The sequence below is a fragment of the Linderina pennispora genome, assembly GCF_002104995.1.
Source record: "Linderina pennispora strain ATCC 12442 chromosome Unknown DL89scaffold_21, whole genome shotgun sequence".
Taxonomy (NCBI): domain Eukaryota; kingdom Fungi; phylum Kickxellomycota; class Kickxellomycetes; order Kickxellales; family Kickxellaceae; genus Linderina; species Linderina pennispora.
Window position 1 is genome coordinate 89,009 of NW_024468269.1, and position 10,783 is coordinate 99,791.

Here is a 10,783-nt window from a genome sequence, read left to right on the forward strand (position 1 = left end):
GTTGGACAAAAGCAGGGATAAACGACAGGCACTAGTACCATGTTAAAAGGGGTACAGGCTGTCCTAGCAACGTGTGTTAGTAAATGCAAAAGGATAGCACGGATATATCCAGGTATAATTCGGGTGTCTGACAGCTGGGGACGGCATCCGCCAACATAACCATGGCTATCAAAATCGTACCTCAATGGATCATTGGACCACATATGCCTTCACGAGCACTCTCCTACTTTCACTTGCCCGCAGACCCTAATCTTTTCTTGCCTATCCAACAGACTTTAAGTGTAACCCTTGTGGTATCAAGGATACGCAAGTCTGACAGATATTGCAAGTAGCTGGTAATTCATGCTAAATGTTTATATTTCGCCAAATATAGTCTGATATTGCTGGTCAAATAACGATTCAGCAATTACTCTTTGGGCACCCCAGGTTAGTACTGATGTGGGGACACAGCCGGAATTTCAACTGGAGCACCAGACTTGCCCAGCCTATGTGGTCCATAGGGCGCATCCGTGGACAACGAGAAATCGTACTTGCGCAAGGTGTTGGCAAGAACTGTGTAAAGTTCAAGCCAAGCAAGGTTTCGTCCGATACAAACGCGAACGCCTGAACCAAATACCAGTATATCCTTGACTCGCTCTGCTGAGTCGGGACCAAGGAAGCGCTCAGGGTCAAATACATCGGGTTCTTCCATGTATGCGGATTGCGGTGACAAGCGGCGATTGACACGCAAATCTGCGTATCGTGCGGGATGTTGTATCCCTGAATTGTTGCCCCCTTCGCCGGAGCGCTGCGTGGAAGTATACCTGAGGCTGAGGGGTTGATTCGCATTGTCTCATAGATGACTGCCGAGAGGCACGGTAGCTTAGCTTTCGCGTCCTCAAACGAGATGACCTGGGGGCTATCTGGGAATATAGAGCGGACTTCTTCGGTGACATGCTTGTAAACGCTGGGGTTGTGAAGCAAATGGACAATTGCGTACGCTATCGTGTTGCTGGTAGTGTCGGTGCCAGCAACGAGCATCAGCGCCACCTCCGACTGGAGCTGGCGAAGCGTTAGCTTGTCACCAGTAACCGGATCCTCTGCATCGATAAACTTTTGCAGCACATCGACGCGCGGCAGCGCATCAGCTTCTTCGATGAGCCGCTTGCGTATCTTGTTCTCCTCAGGGTCGATAGTCGAGAAGGTATTGGCCTCAGTCAGGTGCCCCTCTTCATACATAGGGCCTTTCAGAAATGCATGGGTGGCAAGAACGAGCCGAGCATCGGAGGTGTTGGACAGAGAGACATGGTTGTATCCAATGCGCACAACTTCGCCATACTTGGCATGCAGTGCGCTTGTATGCGAATGGTATTGTCTGCGGATAACACGGCACTTGAGCAGCACGTTAGAAAATTTGTTCAGGAGCCCTGGGGCCTGGGCAAGAGGAGAAAAATGGAATATGAGAAAGCCGCTCAACAGAATTGCTGAACATGTGTACAGAGTATTCAGTGGACACGTTGGACAATTACAAGTGCTTTAGGTGCGTTGGCAGGGAGGGGGTAGCCGAGAATACAGGCTAGTAAAGCTCCACTTTGACCCAATCACCTACATATGCATGGCTGTGGGAGCTGCAATGCTAAATATAGCTTGGGCAACAGCAGAGGCTGTCTCCAGCTTTGTATCTAGCAGCGAATGACCAGGGTGTAGCTTTGAGCTATTGGTCAATTGCTAAGCGCACCCCAGCATCTATACTAGCGGAGTGTTATACCAGCTTTAATTTTGAGATACTTCTGCTGCTGGCGTATGTAGCCCTTATTGACGTAGTGTTCTGGGCGCATCTATGCCTCTGGATGGCCTTTGACCATGGACATGAAAACTGGTGCCAGGACCAGCTGGCCAAGACACCCAGGAGATACAGCTTTGCATCAGCGGCTGCAACAACAATGGCGGAGCTGCTGGCTGTTTGTCTTGTCTGGCACCCAGGGTTTGCGAAAAGCGAAATAGCATGGCAGAGATGAGCAGAAGACTGACGCTGATGCAGCATCGGTGCGGGTCAGCGAGGGAATGAGGGGCAATATAAATATCTCGGACACCCGCAGCCCGCAACAGAGCCGGTGTGGAGGCAGGCGCTGCCACTGTGGAAGGCGGGGGCAGAGCTGCTTGTTTCCCGCGCAAGCAGGCGCCAGACGTGACAGATTGGGTGGGGAGGCAAAAAGCGCTCATCGCGGCATAGGGAAAGGAAAGGAAAACATTGTCGCAGTCCGTCGATCCCTTTTGTGGACAGAAGCTCATGTGAAGAAGAGAATAATCCACACCAAGGGGTCTCGGAAAAGGCAACATTGACGCTGGTTCGGCTTGGCAGGCCAGCGATTTGCTGGAAGGAAGGAGTGAGCGATTTTTGCTACTGAATGAGCAGCCACATTTGTAAAAAAAAGTTGTTCCTCAAAGATTCCACCGCCCGCAAAAACCACTCATCCTCTTTCTTCTCCTCTTTTTATTTTTCGCTCGCTTCACTTTCTTACTCCACGCCTGTTTCTCACGCCTGCAACACTTTATTTGTCCATTTGCCTTGTTGTGCACCACCATACAAAACACATAGACCATGTCAACGGCAGCCAGCTCGCCTGAGCCCCAGGAGAACGCCAGCACATGTGATGCTGGAGACCGCATAGTGAGCGCCAGCCCCTCACCCATCACTGGCGAGCTCCACAAGCAGCACGAGGGCGACAGCGCCTCACAGAGCGGGAAGAAGCCGCGGCTGGTGATCCAGCGCACGCACGCAGCTTTTGTCTCGAAGCTCTACGCAATGGTCAGCGACAGCAAGACCGACCAGCTGATATCGTGGACAGCCGATGGCGACAGCTTCCAGGTCATGGACCCGATGGAGCTGTCGCAGGAGGTACTGCCGCTGTACTTTAAGCATGGCAATTGGCAGAGCTTTGTGCGGCAGCTCAACATGTATGGGTTCCACAAAGTCAACGACCTGGAGTATGGCGGCGTCTTTGGCGATACGCAGCTATGGATGTTCAAGCACCTGCACTTCCTGCGTGGCCAGCCAAAGCGCTTGCAGATGATTAAGCGGCGTGGTCCCGGATCTACAAAGCCCAGCGGCCCCCATGAAGCGTCCGAGCACAGCACACCAAGAGCGGCTGCGTCGCCGGCCACCCCGACCGGGGCTTCTCTGGCTCCAATTGCCGTGCAGCCCGCAGCGCAGCCTGCGACGCCCGCAGCACCCGACCTCATGTCCAGATTCGAGCGGCTCAACAGCCGCATCTACCAGCTCGAGGAGAGCATCTACAACATGCAGCGGGCGAACCGCGCGTTGTACGATGAGAACCAGGATCTACGTACAGCCCACATGAAGACGCAGGATGCATTTGCAGGCCTGCTTCGCTTCCTAGAATCTGCTGTGGTCAAGCCTAGCATGCAGGGCCAGAGCAGCGAGACAGCCGAAAGGTTCCAGCAGCTGGCCGAGGCGACGGCCCCGCTCATGGCGAGCAGGTACCTTGGTCCCCCGCCACTCGCCTTTTCCACACCTATGGCGGCACCGCCAGCCGTGCAGGAGGCCAAAGTCCCTCCGACCGCCTCGTTTCGCCCCGAAGTGAGAAGGCACGAAGGGCTGCCGTACATTCTGCCAAAGCGCACTCCTCAGCAGGCCCCCTTCCAGCTCCGTGTCCCCAGTCTCTCACCACCCACCTCATTCTCTGCCATGAGCCGCAGCCGTGATGATGCTGTGCTGGTGCGCAAGCGCCGATCGAACAGCAGCTCCAGCAACATGAGCGCATCGTCCAGCAGCGAAGCAGGCGATAATCCAACGCCCTCGCCCGACTCACTGCTGGCCAACACTCCACCTGGTGCGCAGACGCTGCCATCCATGCGTGTGGTGCTGCCGCCGATTTCTGGCATGATGGAAGGTGCAAAATGCAATGGGCAACAGAGGCAACAGCCGCAGCTGCAGCCGCTCGGGTCGCACCAAGCAGTGGTGCCGATCCTGCCGGCGCCAGCGTCACTACAGTCGCTGCGCGAGACGCTGGCCAACAGCAGCCCGGCCAAGCGCCGCCGCGCCGATTAGCGGGCGGCAAGATCGCCAGCAGCCCTGATCCATCGACACTGTAAATTGTTATTTCTATCAAATCAGCTTCAATCCATGATCATGCGATTACCGCCTCGCTTGCGCCGCCTCCCCCTTTGTTCAGGCAAAGTGGAAAACACAGCCAGCGCGCGTTTGCGGTTTGCATTTTTCTCGCCCTTTTAAGACACAGTTGCGCACCATTTATTCATATTTTATAGCTGAAGGCTCAATCTTTTTTCAATTTATTTTTTCGTTTAGCACGCGACCACGAGTCTCTGCCCATCACCAGCACAGCGAGAAGAAACAAGCAAAAACACGTATTCGCAAATGGCGTCGCTTGCCACCCATCAGTGCCAGCGGCAGACGTGGTCAGCGTACTTCGCATCCGAGGACGTGGTGAAGCAGTTTGAGGACATTGTGGACTCGCTCGTCACAGAGGTGGAGATCTCAGCATCGACGGCCCCGTCAGACGCGACCTGCGCCCAAAATCACAGCTGAGCTTTTGGCGCAGATTACGCATCAGCTGCAGATAGCGCAGGAGCGAGTCTTGGGCAAGAGCCGCGAGAAGCCAGGTGCCTGGCTCAGCAAAGCTGCCTGCCAGTTTGTTTTCTGTCCCCAGCGACTCAGTCAAGGAGCTAGGGCCGCTGTACAACATGCTCAGCGCGACGCTCGAATACTGCAGTCCTGAATGGCGTGGATCTTGACAGCACGCAGTGGGCCACCGGCCCAACGGCTGGTCACATTCTGACGCAGGTGCGGCAGAAGCTCGCCGATAACCGCCAGTTGCCAGCGGTACGCGTGCACCTTGCGTCTGACATCGCTGCTGACGATGCCGCCAGACTTGGCAAGACTGTTAGCGATCTGGGTGGCCGCATCGTCAGCTCGGAACAAGAGGCGACGCATATTGTAGAGAGCGTCAAGGTGCGCGGCTAATGAGGCCGGCGGAGCAGTGTCGGGCGACGACGTGTGGTTCCGTACGCTCAAGAAGCACAACGAGATGGTGCTCGTGCACTGGTGGTACACACCCGGACTCATACGACGCCTGGGTGACTGCCGCACCGCCATACGCGGCAGAGCCAGAGGACGCGCCTGACCATACTGGCCCGTGGCGTGTATCGGTGCAGTGGATCGAGGATAGCGTAAAGTACAACGAGTGGCTTAATGAGGAGGACTACGAGTCGAGTGCCAGCGCCGATAATGCCGAGGCGGCGTCAGGCGAGGCCAGCAGCAGCGTGGGTACTAAGCGCCGCGCACATGTGTCGCTTGCCGGCGACGAGAAGCGGCTGCGCGTGGACGGCGAAAACGGCGAGATGCCCGAGGGTGTCGAGGCGCAGGATCTCGAGGAAGCAGCGCTTGCAGCTGGGAACCGCAAGCGCAACAACGAGTTTGAGCCTCTTGTGAACGGTGAGCTGGCAAATGTACCTGCAGAGGGTGTGGTTGACGAGTCCAAGAGCAAGGAGGCGGATAATGAGGCGAGCGAGCCCAACAAGGAAGCCGCTGTTAACGGCGAGGCGGCTAAGGAAGGTGAAGCTGACAAGGAGAGCGATAGCATGGATGTCGATAAGAAGGAGACCGAGACAGCCGAAAAGCCCGCCGAAGACAGCGAGACACAGCAGCAAAAGCAGCACCAGCGTGAGGAGGATGCTCGAAGGCTGCTTGTGGAGCAGACGCAGGAGATCATTGTGCCGAGCTACGCAGCCTGGTTCAACCTCTCGTCCGTCCACGATAACGAAAAGCGCGCACTGCCCGAGTTCTTCAACTCACGCAACCCGTCAAAAACGCCGACAATCTACCAGGAGTACCGCAACTTCATGGTCAACAGCTACCGGCTGAACCCGTCAGAGTATCTTACTGTCACTGCCTGCCGCCGCAACCTTGCCGGTGATGTGTGCGCGATCATGCGTGTACACGCTTTTCTAGAGCAGTGGGGCCTGATCAACTACCAGGCCGACGCTGACTCGCAGCCCTCTGCTATTGGGCCGCCATTCACCGGCCACTTCCGCGTCACCGCTGATACGCCGCGCGGCCTGATGCCATTCCAGCCGAGTCTCTCTGCAGCGAAGCTTGCGGGCAGCAAGGCCAATGGCGGAACGCCGGCGCCGGCTTCCAAGCCGCAGACGCCTGGCGACGTTGCCACGACCAACGGGCTGGCGACGCGCAAGGCCATCTACGACTCGCCGACGATCGGCAGTGAGGCAGCAAGACCCGCTCGCGAGACCAACGCATCCGAGAGCACGCCAACCACCAAGGATGTGTTCTGCTACACGTGCGGCGTCAACTGCACAGCAGCGTACTACCACTGCGTCAAGAGTCTGCGGCAGCGCGTGGACCTGTGCGGGCCCTGCTACCAGGACGGGCGGTTCCCAGGCACGCTGTCGAGCGCCGACTTTGTCAAACTGACGGACTCGACCACAGGCAACCCTGGGTCGGGTGAAGACTGGAGCGACCAGGAGACGCTACTATTGCTGGAAGGCATCGAGATGTTCGATGATGACTGGAACCGGATTGCAGAGCACGTCGGTACGCGGTCGCGCGAAGAGTGCGTGCTGCATTTCTTGAAGTTGCCGATTGAGGACCCGTATGACGTAGCGCCGACCAAGGACGCAAAGCTCGCACAGGCGGCAGTTGTGCCGTTTTCGCGTGCCGACAACCCAATCATGTCTGTGGTTGCGTTCTTGGCATCGAATGTCAACCCAGGTGTCGCTGCGGCAGCCGCGAAGGCGGCGCTGGCTGAGCTGACAAAGAGCGCAAAGCCTATTGAGGTAGACGGTGCTGATAAGGAGGCTTCCGAAAAGCCTGCCGAGACCGCTGAGGCCGCTGAGGCTGCTGAGGCTGCTGAAATCACTGAGGCCGCCGAAACCACTGAGGCTGCTGAGGTCACCGAAGCTGCTGACAAGGTAGGTGGTGTCACCGAAAAGTGTGCCGACGCGGAAGATGCTGCCGAGGCTTCTGAGAAGCCTAAGGACGATGCGGCCATGGATGTAGACAAGGAGGAGGAAAAGGCCCTGCCAAACGGCATCAGCGCCGCAGCGTCCGACGCCTCAATGAAGAGCGACGATGAGGCGGAAAAGACCACCGGCGATGCACCCAAGCAGCCGCGTCCAGCAGTCTCCCAGATGGCGGTTGCTGCGGCTACAGCACTCGGCACGGCGGCGGCCAAGGCGGCCAAGCTGGCTGAATATGAAGAGCGACAGCTGGAAACAATGGTACACCGTGCGGTCGAACTACAGATGAGCAAGCTCGAGCTCAAGATGCGGCAGTTCGAGGAGATGGAAGCAGCAGTGGAGCAGGAGCGCAAGGATCTGGCCAGACAGCGCCAGCAGCTGATCGAGGAGTGCTGGGCGCTGAAGAAGAAAATGGCGCTGTTCGAGTCTGGTAATGCAGGGAGAATTGCGCAGGCGGCGCAGACGCAGATGTTTGCTGCCGATGACAATGTCAATCAGATTGTCAGGCCGCCGGTTGCGCCGGCTCCTGTGCCAACCCCAGCTGTGGCGCCAGCTCCGGCTGTGGCGCCAGCTGCAGCTACAGCCGCATCTACAGCTGCTGCTTCTGAGGCGTCAAGCACTCCAGCGCCAGCACCAGCACCATCAACACCGGTTGCGGTGACTGATGTGATTCCTACCCTCCCAACAGCTCCGGCTGTCCTAGCAGCGCCTCAGTCGGCTCCAACTGCTCCGTCAGCCCCGTCCGTCACGCCGACAGGTGTGAAGCCAGCGGTGAGTGCGCCGTCCGCCGTCCCTGCGCTGCCTACGGCTCTATCTGCGGCCCCCTCTGCGGCCCCAGTGTCTGCTGCGTCAGCCCCTGAAACACAAGTCCCAGCGACGGCTCCCACAGACGTACAGCCCATGCCATCCACCGATGCACCCGCGTCATCCTCTGCTTAATTTCTCCTCTTCCCTTTCCTATACCACCCTTAACAAGCCTCGACAGAATATAAGCAACATTTAAAAATAAAAAAAAATACTAACAGTTACGCGTAGAACAGAATATATTCATCCCTGGAACGACTCGAGCAGTGTCAGCAAGAATGTCTGCTCGGCGGATGAATTCGCAAACACGTCTTTAAGGTCGCTGACGGGGTTCCTGAGGAACGAGGGCCCAAACACGAGGGCCAGATTGCTGCTGTCCATCTTGGTCAACTTTTCGATCTCGGGATCCAGCAGATGTTTCAAAAAGCGCAGCAAAAAGTCCACGACGCAATACGACTCCTCGGGCAGGGCGCTCAGGATCTCCAGGGACGCCTTGCGGTCGCCAGAGCGCGCAATACACTGGTCATAGAGCACCTCGGGGATCAGAGGGTCAGCCAGGTCTCGCAGCCACTCCTTCAGCAGCGACGCGGGCACATTAGGATCGCGGAGATTCGGAAAGTCGGTCTGCTGGCCAGCCTCGATCATGAGGCGCGCCATAGCCACGGCATCGGCATCGCCGGGCACGCGGAACAGGCCCTCGGTGCGCTCGCCACCTAGACGTGTGATCTGGGCGGTCAGCAGCTCCAGGACGCGGGGCAGGCGGCCCTCAGCATTGACCAGCTCGGGGTTCTGCATGATCTCCTTCAGCGACCCGCCAAACACCAGGGCGCGGCGCGGCACGAGCAGCGCCAGGTGCAGCTCCTCCTTCGTCATCAGCGTGGTGCGGCTGCCAGTGCGCTTGATGCGGCCCAGCTGCAACAGCAGAAAGCGCTTGAGGTTCGCCGACTCCAGCTGCGCCGACTCCACAAAGACCTCGAGGTGCGGGAACAGCAGCTGCGACGGGCGGAAGGCATAGAACAGCACGCCCATCAGCACCCAGCCGCGCTCGGCGGAATCGTGGCTCGGATGGCCAGTGACCTGCTTTGCCAGCTGGCAGAAGACCTCGTCGCGCAGCAGCTGGTGGCGGATGCCCTGGTTCGCCAGCCACAGCACTTCAGAGAACAGATCGGTGTCGGTCATGGCACCCTCGAGATCGCGCATGAAGCACTGGATGATGGCGAAGCTGCGCGCGGCGTCGCGGTTCAGCTCGCGCGGAAGGTTCATCAGCGGGCGCGCCAGCGGCTCAGCGCTGTATGAGATCAGTTCCTCCACCGGCACCTTGCGGCGCAGGAAGCCGCGCTTCTGGGCAGCAAAGTGCGCTGCAGCAAATGCGCGCATCCCGAACAGAGCACGGTCGGGGCGGATCGACGGCATGCTGCGGTTGCGATGCGAGCCAAGCGTAGCCATGCTGCGACTCGGCTCAAACGCCGACTTGCCCGATACCTCGCTGAGCTCGCGCGGGCGGCCGCGGCTGCCCTTGCGTGGAATCTGCTCCGACATGCGTGTTGGCTCCTGTGTCACCTCGAAGCTCACCTCCGTGACACGCCGGCCCTGCTGGCTCACCGCATACCGCATCGCCACGCTGTCGGTGTCGCTGTCGCCCGACCGCTGCTCCGCCCCATCCTCCTCCTCGGCGATCCGGAGCCCTCCGTCCATTGCTTCCTTCAGCGTCTCCAGCGCCGTCTCCGACTGGCTGTGCCGCTGATTCGACAGCCGCTTCTTCTGCCGCTCCGCATCAGCCGCTGCGCTGCCGCGCCGCCCGGACTCGAGCCGCGCCTGTGCCTGCGCAATCGATGGCGACCGCGCGCCTACTGCTGTGGCCGTTACCTGTGGGCTCAGTGTCGATGAACCGCTGCCGCCCGCTGCGCTGTTTTTGCGGTGGTGCGCTGCCAGCGAGTTCTTGCGCGACACCCGCCCCTCGACGCTCCGGAGCGATGCACGCGACGCCTTACGTACCAGCGGGTCTACCTGGTCGTCGCTGAACGCAATTGATGCCCGGCTGGCCACCACCATCGACAGCCGTTTGCCCACCGACGACCCCAGCAGCGCGTGGAATGGCACGACTGTTGCGTGCCCGGGTGGATCCCACTCGGTTGCGCCTGTCCGCGAGTTGTAGTAGTACGGGATCCCGGTCTCCTCGTCCTGCAGCTCCCACCACTCGCCAGCTGGGTCTCGTGGTTTGCTACAGCAAACAATGCCATCCCGCTTAGCGAAACAACAACGCAATAAAGCTCTCCTCTGCCAGAATGCCTCCCCTACTTACATCGTGCTCTGTGGCCGCGCCCAGCTGCATTCGCCTGTTGCCTAAAACCAATAACAGCCTGTTAGAGCCTCCCACCAAACGCCTCCAGTCCTCCCCCTCACCCGTGCGTCTCGTCTACATACTGTGTTGGCATAAACAACCCGGCCTGTCTGCGGGTCGTGGAGCTCCAGCCAGTCGGGCACATGTGCGTGTTCTGCTGAGTCCATTTTCCTCAGAATGTGTCTGTCGCGCTTGGCGTAGAGAAAAATTATTAGTTTGAATAAAATATTACAGGGCTATGGAAAAGAGGCGAAAAGGAAAAATGAACGAGGTGCTATAGCCAACAAAGCAGGCTCCGGCTGTGGCTCCAAATAAGAAACTGTTCGTGTATGGTACTTGCTCGTGAACCCGCAAATCGTGCAATGCATCCATTTTTTTAACCAAATGGATTGCCGGGACAAGGTGGTCTTTGGTCCGCTCCTGCTTCCTGTTTCTTGTTTACCTTGTATCCACACTATTGCTCGGAAACCACATGGGGGGTGTGCGATTTCCTCCCTCGTTCATTTCCTAACACCTTCAAAAGAGACTGAATCTGGATGCCAGCCAGGAGCCAGCAAGCGAAAACAAAAACACCGCTCTTAATATATACCAGCCAGGATCTGCACCCATTTGAGCAGCGTCGCCATGCAGCTCCTGGCCATT

The 10,783-nt window shown here is 58.1% G+C and overlaps 3 protein-coding genes across 3 annotated transcripts; 1 reads left to right on the forward strand and 2 right to left on the reverse strand.

Moving 5' to 3' along the window:
* Nucleotides 1–427: 427 nt before the first annotated feature.
* Nucleotides 428–1,218, reverse strand: DL89DRAFT_286778 (cytochrome P450; the record flags this gene model as incomplete). The annotated part of the gene is made up of 2 exons (XM_040889885.1): nt 428–732; nt 804–1,218. 2 exons carry the CDS (start codon nt 1,216–1,218, stop codon nt 428–430), a joined length of 720 nt encoding a protein of 239 aa, XP_040739877.1.
* A 286-nt stretch (nt 1,219–1,504) lies between these two features.
* On the reverse strand, nt 1,505–2,450 carry DL89DRAFT_95534 (uncharacterized protein). The gene has a single exon (XM_040892293.1). The coding sequence runs from the start codon at nt 2,317–2,319 to the stop codon at nt 1,792–1,794; it is 528 nt and encodes a 175-aa protein (XP_040739878.1). The 5' UTR covers nt 2,320–2,450; the 3' UTR covers nt 1,505–1,791.
* A 7,518-nt stretch (nt 2,451–9,968) lies between these two features.
* On the forward strand, nt 9,969–10,519 carry DL89DRAFT_95529 (uncharacterized protein). Its single transcript, XM_040892292.1, has one exon. The coding sequence runs from the start codon at nt 10,086–10,088 to the stop codon at nt 10,359–10,361; it is 276 nt and encodes a 91-aa protein (XP_040739879.1). The 5' UTR covers nt 9,969–10,085; the 3' UTR covers nt 10,362–10,519.
* The last annotated feature ends 264 nt before the right edge of the window (nt 10,520–10,783 follow it).